This window comes from Notamacropus eugenii, chromosome 2, assembly GCF_028372415.1.
Source record: "Notamacropus eugenii isolate mMacEug1 chromosome 2, mMacEug1.pri_v2, whole genome shotgun sequence".
NCBI classification, from domain to species: Eukaryota; Metazoa; Chordata; class Mammalia; order Diprotodontia; family Macropodidae; genus Notamacropus; species Notamacropus eugenii.
In genome coordinates, this window is record NC_092873.1 from 294,200,945 (window position 1) to 294,219,722 (window position 18,778).

The window sequence follows — 18,778 nt, forward strand, 5'->3', positions numbered from 1 at the left end:
TGTTTTATGTCATTTAAAATATTTTTATAGACTATAAAACCTAGTGAACAGATACTTTTGAATACGACTTTGTGCATGATATGGAGAAAAACTAAGGAGATATAAGACATAGTCCTTGACCTCAAAGAGTTCACAATCTAGATGGTGAGACAAGATCTAAAAGGTGATCATCAATAAATAGTTATCAATCTTTTATTAATTACCTCCTGTGTCTTAAGCACTGTATTTGGAGTTAGGGATACAAAGATAAAAATGAAACACTAAAATATAGTGTCAAATAAGTAATATAGTCAATAAGTGGATTATTTCATATTTATGTAATGTTGGATACTATAATTTTTGAAAAATGTATCATATCTTGTCTCCTGATTAGACTGCAAACTCTGTGAGTCCAAAGATCATGTATCTTTCATCTTTGTTTCCCCTACACTGCTTTGAATAGGGCCTTGAATGTAGTCAGGCCTTAATAAATGTTGGTTTAAGTAAAAATGCTGTATGAATTCAGAGAAGCAAGAGATCATTGTGGTTTGGAGCAGCTTAGAAAGGTGTTCCATCAGAGAAAGACTTCAGCTGGTCTTTGAAGGAAAGGTATGATGTTCAACATTTATTGTACTCCTAATGTAACACCAAATGGATATGGTATGGTGGAGGAGGGTGAGAGTTAAATAATAATAGTTGTCAACTCTCCTCTCTACCTCCCCTTTGTCTTTGGAAATTTAATCAGCTGCACTCTGGTACACTAATTATTTAATTTTTTTTAGTGTAAGGGCAATATAATAGCCCCTTAGCTCCACAGGACCTTCTTTGTTGTTTTAGTGATTTTGGATTAAAAATTATGAACACCATCACAATTACTCAGAGCTACTAGTTGGAAAAATTCCTAAAGTTTAGGTAAAGCCTTAGTTCTCTGCCTTAATTTAAATTTATTTTTATCTTTCACATACATAGTTGAGTCAGAATCCAGGTTCCTGAAAACATTTGCATAAAGAAGTGAGCAAAGTGTGTTACAGTATCTGTTAATGGGTAGGCACCAGAAGGGAAACTTGGGGAAAGAGCAGACATTTTGAACTTCCCTTGGTCTATGAAGAAGTGGGTAAAATTGGTGATGTCATGTCTCCTATTCTAAGATACCTATAAAGCCAATGGCCTTCCTTGTTCTTTCCCTTTTTTGCCCCAACTCATTTCAATTTGTTGTTCTTTTTTCCTGTGGTCCTTGTGTTGCTAATTCTTTCTGGCCCAGGGCTGGGGAGGCTGACCTTATTGTTGCTGCTGCTTATCTACTGTAGTCTCCACCATTTTTCTTCTCAGAGGGAATCTCACAAGTTATGTAAGTTCAGAGTGTTTTTTAATTTTGCCTTCTGCATCAAAGGTCACAATAATGCCAAATTGACCTTAAGGTGGAGAATTCTATTTTGAGAAGGGGAATGCTTGATCATCCTGTGAACTACAAATCCCAAAATACTAAGCAGTTTTTAAGTCCTTGCTGTAGTTATAAGATACAAGGGATGTCACACATCTTATAGAAGCAAATTACAGAGACTGGGAAATCCATTTGTCTATTTAAGCTGAAAATTTTTCTTTTGCTGGATGTAGTTGTGCATGCCTATGGGTCGAATCTAGTGGATCCTTTGAATTCAGGAGTTCTGAGATATAGGAGTGCTAGAGCTTATTGAGTCTCCTGCCAGTATAGTGAGACTCCAGGAATACCTAAGAAGGAGCAATTCTTCCCAGATTGGAAATGGAGCAGGTCAAATCTTCCACATGTATCAACATTAGGATTGGACTTGTGAGTGGCTGCTGTACTTCTAGTGTGGGAGAGAGATAGAAAGACCTAGTCTCAAAAACAAACAAAACTCCTAAACTTATCTTTTTGCAAGGTGTTTTGAATTCATCTTTTTGTTTTATACTTCATTCATTTTAGAGTTCTCAGAAGATATTAGAGGAAGAATTACAGACTGCAGGCAAAGCAATTATTCAGCTTACTAGAGAAAAAGAAGCTCAAATGGAAGAAATTAGTGAAGCTAAGGTTACACATTCTTCAGTTGTTGCTGAATTTGAAGCTACTATTTCTAACTTGAAGGAACTATTGACAACAGAACAGCACAGGTAAAACAACAACAAAATACAACTTTAGATTTAGCATAAATGAAAATTCATATGCTTTGGTTATGCATTGAGTATTTTCTACTCATTGTCAATTTAATTTCTTATAGCAATTACGATTTATTCCCCTTCTGTATGGTTGAGGTGGTCAGAACATCAGTGTTTTATTGGGGTAATTCTCATTTTTCTTTTAATTTTTTACTGTATTTTTTATTTTTTTAATATATAATTATTTTCAGTTCTTAACATTCACTTCAAGAATTTGAATTCAAAATTTTTTCCCCATCTCTCTCCACCCCTCACCCCAGGACAGCATGCACCCCATCCACACTTTCCTCCAGTCTGTCTTCCCTTCTATTACCCACCCTTCTTCCATCCCCCTTCCCCTCTATTTTCCTATAGGGCAAAATAGGCTTCTATACTCCATTGCCTGTATAGCTTAATTTCCAGTTGCATGTTAAAACAATTTTGAACATTCATTCTTAAAAGTTTTGAGTTCCATATGCTCTCCTTCCCTCCTTACCTACCCTCATTGAGAAAAGAAGCAATTCAATATAGGTCATACAATATAGGTAAAATAGATTTCCTAATCCAATTGAGTGTGTGTTATTTCCTCCTTAAACCAAATCCCACAAGAGTAAGGCTCAATTATTTCCTTTCATCTCCCTCCCTCTTCCCCTCCATTTTAAAAGCTCTTTTTTCCCTCTGAGGTGATTTGCTACATTCTACCTCTCCCTTTCTCTTAGTCCTCGTACATTCATTCAACAGTAAATTTTATTTTTTGTAAGTATTCTCCCTTCATATTGAGCTCACCTTGTGCCCTCTCTCTATGTGTACACACACACACACACACACACACACACACACACACACACATACACACATACACTCATGTATATATACATACCTACATAGATATAATATACACAAACATACACACCCATACACATATATACACATATACACATGTATATATATGCGTGTGTGTGTGTGTATATGTGTATATATATATATATATATATATATATATATATATATATATATATATATATATATATATTCCCTCTAACTACCCTAATACTGAAAAGGTCTCATGAGTTACAAATAACATCTTTCCATGTAGGAATGTAAACAATTCAACTTTAATGAATTCCTTAAGGCTTCTCTTTCCTGTTTACTTTTTCATGTTTCTCTTGATTTTTGTATTTGAAAGTCAAGTTTTCTATTCAGCTCTGGTCTTTTCAACAAGAATTCTTGGAAGTCCTCTATTTCATTGAAATTCCATTTTTTTCCCCTGAAGTATTACACTCAGTTTTGCTGGGTAGATGATTCTTGGTTTTAATCCTATCTCCTTTGACCTCTGGAATATCATATTCCAAGCCCTTCAGTGTAGAAGCTGCTAAATCTTGTGTATCCTGATTGTATTTCCACAATACTTGAATTGTTTCTTTCTGGCTGTTTGTAATATTTTCTCCTTGACCTGAGAACTCTGAAATTTGGTTACAATATTCTTAGGAGTTTTCCTTTTGGGATCTTTTTCAGGAGGTGATTGGTAGATTCTTTCCATTTCTATTTTACCCTCTGGTTCTAGAATACTAGGGCAGTTTTCCTTGATAATTTCTTGGAAGATGATGTCTGGACTCTTTTTTTGTTAATGGTTTTCAGGTAGACCAGTAATTTTTAAATGATCTCTCCTGGATCTATTTTCCAGGTCAGTTGTTTTTCCAGTGATATATTTCATATTGTTTTCTGTTTTTTCATTCTTTTTGATTTTGTTTTATAATTTCTTGGTTTCTCATAAAGTCATTAGCTTCCGTCTGCTCCATCCTAATTTTTAAAGAACTATTTTCTTAAGTGAGCTTTTGAAAGTCCATTTCCATTTGGCCAATTCTGTTTTTTAAAGCATTCTTCTCCTCATTGGCTTTTTGGACCTCTTTTGCCATTTGGATTTATTTTTAAAGGTGCTATTTTCTTCAGCATTTTTTTTTTTTTGGATCTTCTTTAGCAAGCTGCTAATTTGCTTTTCATGATTTTCTTGCATCGCTTTCATTTCTCTTCCCAATTTTTCCTCCACCTCTCTTATTTGATTTTCAAAATCCTTTTTGAACTCTTCCATTGTCTTGAGACCATTGCATATATTTTTTGGAGGTTTTGGATGTAGAAGCCTTGACTTTTATGTCTTTCTTGTCTGAAAGGATGGAAGAAAAATACCTTTTCACCAAGAAAGTAACCTTCTATAGTCTTATTTTTTTTCTCCTTTTTTGGGCATTTTCCCAGTTGACTTTTGAGTCCTTTGTCAAGTGGAAGATATAATCTAGGGACCTGTATGTTCTCAGTTCCTCCAATGTGGCACAATCAAAGGAGAGGAGTTTACTCCTCTCTTGGCCTGCACTCTTGTCTGTGAGCAACCACATGCATTCTTTTCTGCCCAAGATCTGCAAGAAGGGTTCCCTCTCTACTGCCACCACCAGCTCCACCATGCCTGTGCTCCTCCTCACCCAGGACTGACACTCAGGGCTGAGATCCAGTTCAGCTTCTTAATTCCCCCAGAGTCTTTAGTCTGAGGGCTCCAAAAGTGCATGCTGCTACTTTAGTGACTGCCACTGCCTTGGGGCCAGGGCTTGGGCCTGACCCATACCCCCCTCTCACCCAGGTGAAAGAGCTTTCTTACTGACCTTTGAAGCTGTCTTTGGCATTTGTGGGTTGAGAAATCTGGGAACCGCAGCTGCTGCCTAGGATTCTGTGCCCTGAAGCCTGCTCCAGTCCTGTTCCTGCCTTGCCATGTAGCCAAGGCGAGGCTGTGCTTCGACTCTCAGCCTGGTGTGATAGACCTTTCCTGTTGGACTTCCAGGCTTTCTTGGACTGGAAATCTCTTTCACTGTGTCATTTTATATCTTATGCTGCTCCAGAATTTGTTTAGAGTTATTTTTTACAGGTGTTTCATGGGCTATGGAAGGAGAATTAGAGTAGGTCTGTCCTTCTGCTCTGCCATCTTGGCTCTGCCCCTGATAGTCCTCATTTTTAAAGACTTATCTTAGATAGGGAGGTATTTTAGGGAAAGTTCTAAGTAGGCTCTGCTCAAGGCTCAAAACACCTTGAATATAGCCGTTAGACAAACTTAACAGTATTTTTAGACTGCTTTGTGAATCACCAACTATTAACTAACTAAACTGAGGATAATTTGTGAAATATTATTATAGTATCAAGATAGATAAGGGATTGACATAAACATATAAGAACAAGAGCTAATCCCTATTATCCACATGGTCCAAATTTCAAATGAAGAAATGCCCGCCATTAACAACCATATGAAAGAATGTAAAGAATGTAACGTAAAGAATGTAATCACTAGTAACAAGAGAAACATAAATTAAAATAACTCTAAAATGTTACCGCACACTAATGATAATTATTGTCAAAGATGACAAAGAACAAAAATGGCAAGTGTTTGAAGGGCTGTTGGAAGACATTCACCATACTCCACTTGGTCCAATCATTCTGGAAGTATTTGAAATTATACTAGAAAAGTCACTAAGTTGTACATATCCTTTGACCTAATGATATTAGTATATTAGGTATATACCTCAATCATATCAAATATATAGAGAAAGATCTGTGTATAAACAAAACTCTTAATAACAGCATTGTTTTATAGTAACAAAGAACTAAAAGGAAAATGAGTGCCCATCAGTTGGGACATAGTTGAACAAATTGTGACATATGAATGTAATGGAATAGTATTAAATCTTAAGAAACAATGAATATAAAAAATTTAGAAAAATGTAGGAAGACTTGAATAAACTGATACAGCATAAAATATGCAAAATAGGTGAACAATTTATGCAGTTTCTATGATAATGTAGTCATTATGTATATTATTCTCCTGATTCTGCTTTATTTATATCATTTCATATTAAGTGTTTCCATGTTTCTCCTTTTATTTTTTGTTCCTTATAGTACAACAGTATTCCATTAATTTATATACCATAATTTGTTCACCCATTACCTGGTTAATGAGCATCTAATTTGTTTTCTATTTTTAGCTATCACCAAAATTATGCTATAAATATTTTTGTAAATATAAACTCTTTCTCTGTTTCCTTCTAGTAGTGGTATCACTGGGTCAGCAGTTTAGGGACTTCTCCATCCTGGGACATCTCTTTGTCCCATTCTGCTGCTATTCCTTCCCTTTCCCAACCTCCCCAAGTGGATCTCTAGAAAAATATGCCTTGGATGGCTTGCTTGACTCAGTTTGGAATAAATGCCCTGGGGCTATGCTGTCCTGATGGGTGAGTTAGTCAGCTTAAATGTTCTTTGCCTACCCCTATCTAATGGATCTCAGACCATACTTCACATCTTATCCAGCCATCCACCTCACCTTCCTTCTTGCCATATGATCTAACCCTGATCTCTCTGGACCACCTGACCTCTTGGGATCATGCCCTGGGTGACTTTAATCAGCCAGAAAGTATTTTTTAAACAACTACTATATGCCAGGCAGCCAGGTGCTATAGTGGAGAGAGTGCTGTACTTGATGTCAAGAAGATCAGAGTTCAACTCTGACCTCAGACACATACTAGCTACAGTAGTGTGCTTGAGCTGGTGTGGACCTGTGATTGATTGTTTTATTGACTGGTATATTTTTTTTGAGAGTCAGTTGATAATGCATGCAATTTTTGTTTATTTCAGTTTCCTTATTTGTAAAACTGGGTTAACAATAGCACCTACCTCCCAGGATTGTTGTGAGGATAAAATGAGATAATATTTGTAAGGTACTTTGCAGACCTTAAAGTTTTATATTAATGCTGCTGCTGTTAGGGGATAAAAAATAAAAAAGTAAAACAGTCAGTGTTCCCAATGAGTTCTTATACTCTATGGAGGGAGATAACATGTTCATATAATACATATACACACATTTATACAAACAAATATATACAGAATAAATATGTGCAGAATAGGTACAAAATAAATTTAAGTAAGTTAAATCCAAAGTAGTTAGAGGGGATGATTACTAGTAGTTGGGGGAATCAGGAAAGCCTTTATATGAAAGCTTAGGTAATGAAGGTTAAGATTATGAAGCAGACAACTGGCTCTTTTGGAGACAGGTAGTACACAGACTTGAAAATGGGAGATGGAACATGTAAGGAACAGAGACAAGGCCAGTTTGATTGGACCATAGAGTCCTGGGAGGGGACTAATACATAAGTGTGGAGATATAGGTTGGGACCAGACTGTAAGCAGTTTCAAAACTCAAAAAAGAGTTTATATAGGAGTCAGTAGAGACAGTGCAGTCAACTTTGTAATATATCTTCTAGTGCCATATTGTCCTAATTGTGAATCAGTCAGCACAAACCTAGCTTAGTATATATAGTGAGTCTTAAACCTGAGGCCATGCTTCCTATCACATCCAGTCTCATCCAATATGATGTTGACATCTTCCCTGCCACTGCAGGCATGTTTTCCTTCCCCTTCCCTTCCCCTTTCACCTCTTACTTTGGATAGAGTAATCAAATCAGTACCACCATTGATTGTGGAAAGTGTTTCATTCAATTCCCCTATAAGTCCACTCAACAACCTTGTGATTTTCCAAACTAAAGCATCCTTAAAGCAACTAATAATAACAATAATTTATTTTTCTAATCTCTAGCCACTACTCTATTATACGTTATATGTTAGGGTCGGATTCCTCTCATCACATTTAATAAATAAATCAAAGAATCTGATGAAATTTTAAGTATAGAAACAGCCATTCATACCCTGTGATCACTTTATGAAGTGTGAATATTTTGATTGGGTCAGGATGAAAATGATGTGATTAACTGAAAAGGTTGTTATTGTATGTCCTTCCTTCTGAAGAGGACCATGACATGAGGGAGGTGATGCCATGACATGCAAGTGAATTGGATTTAAGTGAGGGAGTGCTGTGCAAAGTCACCAGCCTCACCTTCTCCTCCAGAGCCATCTGAGTCCAGTGGCAAGCTATAGATCAGGAGGACTGGAGATGGCCGTGGATGCAGTGGGAGACCTAGGCTGGTCTTTAACTAAGGTCTTTAACAGGTCTCAGTTTGAGGCAATGCGCACTCAGTGATTAAGGTTAAGTAAGAAATAAAGCAAAGAATGGCCTCTTTTACCTAGTCAAAAAAATCACCTTGGGAGGGGAAGACCCTCAGGGTTTCAAAACAGAAACAATTGCTATTTACATTCTTTCTGAGCCATTAGGGCCCAAACAATGACCAAGTAGGACTTGGTCTGGGATTTATTGTTGGCCAATCAATGAGAGCCTGATTGGCTGAGAAGATCAGTCATTGAACATATGTAAAATGGCTGTCAGTCCATTGGTGAGCTCAGTCCTGAAGTGTGTAGGCCACCAGTGGAAGACTTCAGTTCTGGAGTTAAGGATTATAGTTTAAGCCAAGCCTGAGACAGAGCCACTCTTACATAGAACGGAAAACTCATTCTCTTTATTCCCTTCCTTCCATTCACTGTATCATTAGAGACAGAAGGACAAGGGGAGACAACTCATGCAGTGTGGAATAGACAGATATACACTGAAGAGAACCATGAGCAAATGCAGACATAGAATGGTATAGAAAGAAAGCAACCTGAGGGAAAAAAAAGATTAAAAGTATGTAATACCTTGAACCAAAAAAATACCATCCAAAGACTCAAGAAAGAACTTGGAGTAACCAGAAGTTGTGATTTAATCTTACAGGCACAGGCACATTCATTGTCTGCACATATCCTCACCATCATTATAGTTTTAAGTTTAAGCCTATTCTTGTCTTCGACTCTGCGTGTACTCATGCAAGAGTATGCCCCAAGGTTTTGAGGGAGGGAGTTAATGTTTTATACCAATTGTTCTTATGTCACCTTAGCTCTTTTACGAAAGCTAATCACTGCTAATCAGTGGGGAGCACACCAGAGGGAACTCTTGTACTACAACACTAAAAACCCTAGAGACCCTCAGGGTTGCTGCTGGAACCCTGAGAGAAGTAATAGTCATTGCCCTTTCAGGGCCTAACCTAACTGGACAATTTGAGTTGTGAAAATGAACACAGAGGGCGTACCATATGTGTATTATTTCCCACTACTAGTGTATCTCATCTGAAGACTGGGACTGTTTGCTTTTGTATTTACATCTCAGCAGTTAGTGCTGTGCTTGATACATAGTAAGCACTTAAGAAATATTTTTAATCCATCTATCCATTTTCTCACATAATTCCAAATTGTTTTATAGGAATTAATTCATAGCTTCATTAACAATGTGTTAGGGTGCCTGACCATTCTCAGCCCTACCAATATTGACTGTTTCTATCATCTTTGTTAATACTGAGTGAAGACAGTCACAGAGGAGGACAGTGTAAATTGAAAAACATTGTTTGGAATCAAGAAATTAAAGAGGCCGTCACTGAAGCAAGGCAATTCTTTTATATTTTATTATTTGACTATTCCAGTCATTATATTAGCTTTTCCAAACCTTTTTGCCTTTTCTCAGTGCCCCATTGTTCCCTTTATTTCTACCCTCTCAGCCTCAAATCTTGCCTTCTACTTCACTAAAAGTATTGAGATTATCCATTGAGAGCAGCCCCTTCATCCTCCTCTTCATCTTACATCATTCAGATGCCTTTCTTTACTATGTTCATAACCTTATCTTTCATGAAGAGGTAGCCTTTCTTTTTGCCAAGGCAAACTCCTCTACATATACACATTATCCCATTTCTCTCAGCTTTAGCATAGCGTTCCCTCTATAATTCTCACTTTTGCTAACTTTCTATCTTTCCCTGTTTATTGGCTGCTTCTTGGCTGTCTATAAACATGTCCTTATCTCCCCAGTCCTTAAAAAACCCTTTATTTCATTCATTAATGCCCACTAGCTATTATTCTATGCATCTTCTCCATTTCATAGCTAGATTCCTGGAGAAAGCCCTCTGTAATCAGGGTGTCTACTTCTTTTCCTGAACTTTTTGCAGTCTGGTTTCCAAACTCATCATTCAACTGGAACTTCTCTTTCCAAAATCAGTCAGTTGGCAAACATATATTAAGCACCTAAGATGTCAGTAAAGAAATATTTATTAAGTGCCTACTGCATGCCAGGCACTGTGTTAAATGCTGGGGATACAAATATGAAAAAAATTAGTCCCTACCCTCAACCTAATGGGAGAAGATTATTCATAAAAGAAAGGTGAAAAGTGGGGAAGGGGGTGCAGCCAAGGAAGCTACCAGATGCATGGGCATGGTGGGAAAATAAAAGAAGTCCCTAAAAATAGTGTAGCCAGGTGAGAGATGAGGAATTTCTTCTGATCTGAACTCCCTCTTTATTTATTTTAGTTTTCAGATAAACATTTTAATTAAGAATGAATCCCCCAGTGCTATTAAATATTCTTTATATTTCTTTTCTTTTTTGGCTTGATTTTTTTTTTGTTTTTTTAGTTTACAACATTCATTTCCACAAGCTTTTGAATTCCAAACTGTCTCTCCTTTCCTTCCCTTCCTCCTCCGCAAGATGGCATGCAGTCTGATATAGGCTATATATATACATTCACATTAAACATTTTCACATTAGTCATATGAGCTCCCTCTCTAAAATGGAGGTTTTAGAGTTTGTTGCTTCATCCTCCAATCAGAGGTACACAGATTGGTGATGAGGGGGAAGTCCCAAGAATGATGAGATCTTGCAGGGTGATGAGGTTTTCCCAGTAATGAGCTTGCTTGGCACATGGTGGAGAAGTCAAAGAAGTTCCAAAGTAGGGCAGTCAAGTAAGAAAAGTGCCAGGCACAGTGCCTAGGGATACAGCTAAAGGTTGTATCATCATCAAGGAGCTCACAATCTTCAGAATTGTCAGTTAACTCTTAATTGACAATTCTGATGGTCCTTTCTCAGTTCTCATTCTTCTTGACATTCTGCAGCCTTTCACACTGTTAATCATCTTCTCCTTGATACTCTCTTCTCTCTAGATTTTTGCCACACTTCTTTCTCCTGGTTCTTTTCCTTACTTTCAGACTGCTCCTTCTTAGTCTCTTTTGGTGGATCTTTATCCAGATCAGGCCCACTGCTGCAGGAGAGATAGTTCTCACTTTATATAATTTCACATTATGCAAATTCAATAGAATTGGAGATGAAAATGAAAATAAATTAGAAAATATGAAGGACAAAAATTATCATCAATAGAATATGAACTTAGGTTTGCAGTGTTGACCTGTAGTGAAGGATACTGTCTGGATAAAGGTGCACACAAAAGGCAGTACTAGCATGAAGCTGATTTATCTGTCAAAACAAAGAGAAGGTGCTATTCTAGAGATGGAGAAACTATTAGCCACGTGGACAGAAGATAGATAGATGATAGATTTGGATTCTTTCAAAGGGTTATACTTGAGGTCCTAATTTGTTCTTTGAAGTTTGGATTCAGTGAAAGGGCTGCACTCAAGGACTTAGAGGGCCACATGTGGTCTCAAGACTGCAGGTTCTCCACCCTGGGTTACATTGTACATCAAAGTGTATCTTACTTATGACACTGAGTAAAACAAGTGCTTATTCTCTGTATTTCTTCCTAAATGCTTAGTTTGGAGTAGAAGTTTAAAAAGCAAGAATATAATCACATGATTTACATTTTAATATTGAGGTAGCATAGGAAAGGATTCAATCGTTTATTTTTAATGATAAAATATCACATTTTCAAAATAAACATAAGAACAGATAATGAATTAATGTAAAATCCCTATTGATTTCAAAGGATCTTGGTACTCAAATGAGGTAGACAAGTAAGTATATTACTTAAATTCTGACTATCTTTTATATAATCTGATCTTAAATAACTGAATTGCATACTTAAATATATTTGTAGTTGACATTTTACATTTTAAAATATATTTTCAAAGATTGGAGCAAAATGAAGAACAGTTGAAAACTCTTACCTTGGAGATACAGAAGAAATCAAGTGAACTGGGTAAGTTTTAAAGAGTAATAAATATGCTTTTTAATAATTAATTTTAAAATTAATTATTTCAAAATGAAATAGGCTAACAACTATGTGGTTTCTAGTTTTTTATTTGATCATTTTGTCTAGCTTTAAGTAAATAGGAAAGTCTTAAAATCAAGTCTTAAAAAAAGCTTACCAAGTTTTCCAGTTTATGAACTCCTTTAATTGTAAGGAATCTGAAAGTGTCATAGGTACCTAGATTCCTGACTTCAGGATTCTTAAAAGTTTTTATTACTAGAAATATCAGTTCTGTTTTGTATCTCATATGCATATTTTGTACTTTAGCAGTTCTGGAGAATTAAGTATATGTGGGAAAAATGTAAGTTTATTTAAAAAATATATGCCATTCCTAATTTTATATGTAATACATAATGGTACTATTAAACTTTAACTAGGCCTGCACTGCTTTTTAATATTAATTCCTTTCTACATTTTTCACTGCTGTTGCAAACATTATCCTCTAGTTTCCTTCTTACTGTTTTTTCAACTTACTGTTTCTCCTGCTTGCAGAGAAAATTGAGACTAAATGACTTGCTCCATGTTTTATCTTCTTGATGGCTTGGAACCTCTGTATGTCTTCTCCGTACTTTCTTCCTTTTCTCTTTTTTTCAGAGGATGAAGTTGTTCTGCTTCTTGTCCAAATTAATCCCAAAATTTGTTCTCTATCCTTATCTCATTCAAGGTACTCCAGGACTTTGATCTGTCACGCTCTGCCCTCCTACTCTGCATTTTAAATCTTTTTCTGCTGGCTTCTGTGTAGAAATGTGCCCAGTTCTCTTTCATTATTTAAACAAAAAAGAAACAAAACCCTCAATATTTTCCCTTTCACTCTACTACATTCTCTAGCTAATGCACTATCTTTCCATTCATTTGCTCTGCTAAATTTCTACTGAGTAGTCTATTCACCATCTTTACTTCATTACCACCTGTAATCTGGCTTCCGTTAGCAGCATTCTACTGAAGCGCCTCTCTATAAACTAACCAATAACGTTGTCAAATCTGATGTATTTTTCACTCATCATTCTTGAATTTTTTGTAACATATGACACTGTTGCTCCCTTTAAAAAAATTTCTCCTGGCTTGTCTTCTCTGACACTTCTTTCCTGATGAGCTTCCTACTTCTGACTTTTATTTATCTTACTGTTTTTGATAGTTACAGCTAAGTTTGAACATGCTCAATTTATTGTTGCATAGTGCCTTCTTGGTCTTGTATAGACTGCTGCAGTTGTAGTGGGGAGGTGCTAAATACCTCTCACAATTGCAAGTTGCATGACCATGGGCAAGCTACTTAACCTCATCAGAATGATTTGAATAACATCTATAGTTTTTACTTCACAGAATTGCTGTGTCAGCTATTATTACTTTCCTTGACCTTTTTCTCTTTTCTTTCCACACTTTATCTTAGCATTCTACTCATTCCCATAGCTTCAGAGGACTACAAAATTTGTCTTTAGACTTGACCTGTCCCCTAAGCTCTAACCCTAAATTTCTATCCAGTGGATACCTCCTTTTGGATAAGTTGTTGGCACCTCAGACAACATATCCAAAAGTGAACTAATCTTTAACTTGTGATGAAAAGCCAAAGGTTCTGGATTTACATGGGAATAGGTTTAATCTTGAGGGGTTCTCACAAATTACTACTTTGACTAGTGCCTCTACACCAGTTTTCCCCTGGGATAATTAGTCAATCAGTCATTTAGTATTTTAATGGGTCTACTATGTGGCAGGGAGTGTGCTAAGCAAAGATAGTTCCTGCCCTCAAAGAGCAGGAGGAGGCAACCCCTAATAGGACAGACAACATGTAACTATATACAGATATGGTGTATATAGGATAAATAGGAAATAATCAACAGAGGGAAGGCACTAGAATTAAGAAGGATTGGAAAAGGCTTCTTGTAGATGGGATTTCAGCTGCGATTTAAAGGAAATGAAGGAAGCAAGGAGGTGGAGATGAGGATGGAAAAGCACTCCAGATATGGAAGACAGCCAGTGAAAATTTTCAGAGTTTTGTCATAAGAAAAACAAAGAGGCCAGTGTTGCAGGGGTTGGGGGTGGGATGGGGGAGGTTTAAGGTCAGTCAATAAGAATTTTTTTAAGCGCTCTCCTACTCTCCTATGTACTGGGCACTCTGCTAAGCACTAGGGACACAAAGAATGTCTCCTTACAAAGATGTAAGAAGAAGAGAAAGGTGGGAAAGGGAATTGATTATGGAGGGCTTTGAATGCCAAATGGGATTTTGTTTTGAACTTAGAAGAGCCACTAGAGTTTTTTGAATAAAGGGGTGTGTGTGTGTGTGTGTGTGTGTGTGTGTGTGTGTGTGTGATAGTTGGAGCAGTGCTTTAGGGAAATCACTTTGGCAGATGAATGGAGGATAGATTAGAGTTAGGGAGAGACTTGTGGCAAGTAAACCAACAGTAAGGACAAATTAATGCAGTACTCCAGGTGTGAGGTGATGAGAAGTTGCACCATATTGGTAGCAATATCAGAAGAAAGAAGGGGAGTGTATTTGAGGAGTGTTAGAAAGGTTAAATGGACAGGTATTGGTAACAGGTTGGATATGGGTGGGGGAAGTTGAAGAGAGTGAGGAGTTGAGAATGACACCTATGTTCTGAGCCTGGTTGACTAGGAGGATGCTAGTGTCATTGATAGTAATTGGGATGTTTAGAAGGGGGAAAGTTTTGGGCGAAGATAATGAATTCCTTATTGAATATGTTAAGTTTAAGATGTATAGAGAACATCCAGTTTGGGATGTCCAATCGGAAGCTGGAGGTGAGTCTGGAGGTAGGAGAGAGATTAGGTCTGTACAAGTGGGTCTGATAGTTGTCAGCATAGAGATGATAATTTAATCCAAGGTAGCTGATGAGATCACTAAGTGAAATAGTACAAAGCAGTGGTATCAAACTCAGATGAAATGAATTGGGCACACATTGACTTAGGAACCCACAAATTAACAATGTGTTGTATTGTACTTTTATTTATTTTGTTAAATATCTCCCAATTACATTTTAATCTGGTTCTGGCATCATTGAGATTTTTTTGCTAGCTAGGATTGATACCTCTGCTATAGAGGGAAATGAGAAGAGGTCCTACAACAGAGAACCCTGTGGGACATCATGGTTAGTGAGTATGACCTGAATGAATATCCAGCAAAGTAAACAGAGAAGGAGCAGTTAGATCAATAGAAGAACCAAGCAAGTAATTTCATAAAAGGTTAGGAGCTTGGGTTGAGGAGGCATGGTATGATACAGTAATCAGTAGAGGATAGACAATAGGTTTGAATAATGGAAATAGGACATTCAGAATCACTGGAATGTGGTGAGTATGATAGGATGGAAGTATATTCCAGTAGCTTATCATTGTCCATAGGAGTTTGTCCTTGAGTGGAATTATTTCAGTACATCAAAGAGCTGTGTATAGCTGGGCAGGGAATGGGAGTTATGCGGAGGATACCTAAGAGTGTTATTCTGGAGGAAACACTAAAACTTTTCTGTAGAAAATTATGTCTCAACTTCTACAGAATGTCTCAACTTCTACGGAAAAGTTTTAAGTGTTTTCATCTCTCATGTAAGCATGCAGAGTAACAGTAATTTGAATGCATTAATTAAAATGTTTGCATCCGTATTCATTAGAGAAATGGGTTTATAGATTTTTTTTCTCTGTTTTTACTCTTCCTGGTTTAGGTATCAAAACCATACTTGTCATAAAAGGAATTTAAGTGGGACACATTCTTAACCTGTTTTTTTCCAAACAAGTTTATATAGTAGAGGAATTAATTGTTCATTAAGTGTTTAGTAGAATTCACTTGTAAATCAACCTGGCCCTTGTTCGTTCTTAGGGAGCTCATTTATTTTTCTAGGATAAGGTTATTTAAATGTTCTATTTCCTCTTCTTTTAATCTGGACAATTTACATTTTTGTGATTTCTTATCTGCTTCATTTGGATTGTCAAATTTATTGGGATATAGTTGGGCAAAACAGATCCTGATAATTGCTATAATTTCATCTTCATTGGGTATGCATTCAGCCTTTTCATTTTTGATACTGGTAATTTGATTTTCTTCTTTCTTTTTAGGAAAACCAAATTATTTAATGATTTATGTATTATACTGTTTTCTCCCATAATATTAACTCCTAGTTTTGTTTTTTTTAGTTCATTTTTTTAAGCTTTCAGTTTTATTAATCTCTCATTTTTCAAGATTTCTCTTTTGGTATTTAATCAGAAATTTTTAATTTATTGTTTTCCTAGTTTTTTTTTTTTAGTTGTATGCCTAATTAGTTGATCTGCTCTTTCTTTTACTGCAGTAAGTGTTTAGTGATATAAATTTCTTTTTAGTATTGTTTTGGCTGCATCCCACAAATTTTGGTACATTGTCTCACCATTGTCATTACTGTTAAGGAAATTATTGATTCTATGATTTGTTCTTTAGGATTAGATTCATTCATTCTTTAGGATTAGATTAGTTTCTAATTAATTTTTATTCTATGCTTCAAAGTTCCTTTATTTAATGTAATTTTTATTACTGAAAAGTTACATTAAATATTTCTGTTTTTCTCCAATTGTTTGTGAGGTTTTTGTGTCCTAATAAATAGTCAGTTTTTGCTAGGGTACCATGCACAGCTGGGAAATAGGTACCCTTCTTTCTGTTTTCATTCAGTTTTCTTTAGAGGTCTATCATATCTGACTTTTCAAAAATTCTATTCATTTTCTTAACTTCTTTATTTTATGATTATATGTATGTAGATCCAAGAGAGGTAAATTGAAGTTCCCCATTATTATAGTTTCACTATTGATTTCCTCCTGTAGCTTAGCTGTTTATCTCTTTTTAATGAGACATTTTTTGCTTTGCTTTGTCTGAGATCATGATTGCTACCCTGTCTTTGTAACTTTAGCTGACACATAATGGATCCTGTGCCAGCCCCTTATTTTAACTCTGTGTATCTTTCTGTTTCAAGTGTGTCTCTTGTAAACATATTGTTGGAGTCTTGTCTTCTAATCCATTCTGCTAATACTTCTATTTTATGGGTAAATTCATTCTGTTCACATTCACAGTTATGATCACTAACTGTATATTTCCCTTCATCCTATTATATTTATCCTTTACTTTTTCATGCTGTCTCCTCCTCAAGAGTGTTTTGCTTCTGGCCACTTCCATTGACCACACCCTTCTTCCCCCTGACCCCCTGCCTTTTCTCATGGCCCCTTTCCCTCCTACTTTCTTATAAAGTAAGGTAGATTTTTGTACTCAACTACGTTTGTGTGTTGCTTTACTATGTTAGATAATTTTCCCTACTCTTCCTCTCCTTTCCGCTTCTCCTAATACATTCCTTTTTCCTCCTCCTTCCATTCTTCATTTGAGATCATACCAATATAGTAGACTTCTTCTGTGTAAGTGGATTGCTTCTAATTGCCCTAATGCGGATGCAGTTCTTAGATGTTAACATGTATCATCTTCCCATATAGGAATGTAAACATTTTAGTGTTGTTCAATCCCTTAGGATTTCCCATTCATGTTCACTTTATTATGCTTCTCCATAAGGTCTGTGTTTGTCTTCTTGATTCTTATGTTTAAATGTCAGGTTTTCTATTCAGCTCTGATCTTTTCATCAAGACTGCTTTAAGATGAGGGGGAGGAGCCAAGATGGTGGAGTAGAAAGACACACATGCTAGCTCTGAACCCACAGCCCATAAAATATATGTAAAGAAGAACTCCCAACAAATTCTGGAGCAGCAGAAGCCACAGAACAACGGAGTGGACAAGATTTCTGTTCCAGAGAAACCTGAAAACCTGACATGAAAGGTCCCTCATGCACTGGACCCAGAGCAGAGCCCAGCCCTGCCTTGTCCGCGCGGCCCTGAGAGGAGCTGATCCGAGCAGGCTTCAGGGACAGAATCTCCAGCAGCAGAGCAGGTCCCTCCACCCACAGGTGCCGAAGGTCAGTGAGAGGGTCTCTTTGGCTGGTCGAGAGGGGAGTGGGGTGTCCCCATAACTCAGGCCCCCTCGGGAGGCAGCAGCGGGGGCAGCAATGGACAGGGGCTCCCCAAGCAGGCAGGAGCCCAGATTCATTGTTGAAGGTCTCTGCGTAAACCCCCTGAGGGAACTGAGCCCTGTGTGGTGGCCCTGCCCCCACCTGAGCACCTGAACTTAATCTCACACTGAATAGCAGCCTCGCCCAAAGCCCTGAGGCTGGGAAGCAGTATTTGAATCTCAGACCCCCCCCAAGCGCTGGCTGGGCAGATCTGTTGGCTGGTGGGTGTGGAAAGAAAACTCAGAAGTCAAGTCACTGGCTGGGAAAATGCCCAGAAAAGGGAAAAAAAATAAGACTATAGAAGGTTACTTTCTTGGTGAACAGACAATTCCTCCCCTCCTTTTGGATGAGGAAGAACAATGCTTACCATCAGGGAAAGACACAGAAATCAAGGCTTCTGTATCCCAAACATCCAGAATAAATATTCCATGGGCTCAGGCCATGGAAAAGCTCAAAAAGAATTTTGAAAATCAAGTTAGAGAGGTGGAGGAAAAACTGGGAAGAGAAATGAGGGAGATGCAAGAAAAGCATTAAAAGCAGGTCAACACCTTGCTAAAGGAGCCCCCAAAAAAATGCTGAAGAAAATAACACCTTGAAAAATAGGCTAACTCAATTGACAAAAGAGGTTCAAAAAGCCAATGAGGAGAAGAATGCTTTCAAAAGCAGAATTAA

At 37.0% G+C, this 18,778-nt stretch overlaps 1 protein-coding gene across 6 annotated transcripts in view; it reads left to right on the forward strand.

The window, feature by feature from the left end:
• Positions 1-18,778, forward strand: part of SYCP1 (synaptonemal complex protein 1) — a 130,676-nt gene that overhangs the window by 38,545 nt on the left and 73,353 nt on the right. For all 6 annotated transcript variants that reach the window (XM_072644426.1, XM_072644427.1, XM_072644430.1 and 3 more), the window contains exons 14-15: positions 1,922-2,106; positions 11,980-12,047. In XM_072644426.1, the coding sequence (XP_072500527.1) occupies positions 1,922-2,106; positions 11,980-12,047 (253 nt within the window). The remainder of the gene's footprint in view (positions 1-1,921; positions 2,107-11,979; positions 12,048-18,778) is intronic.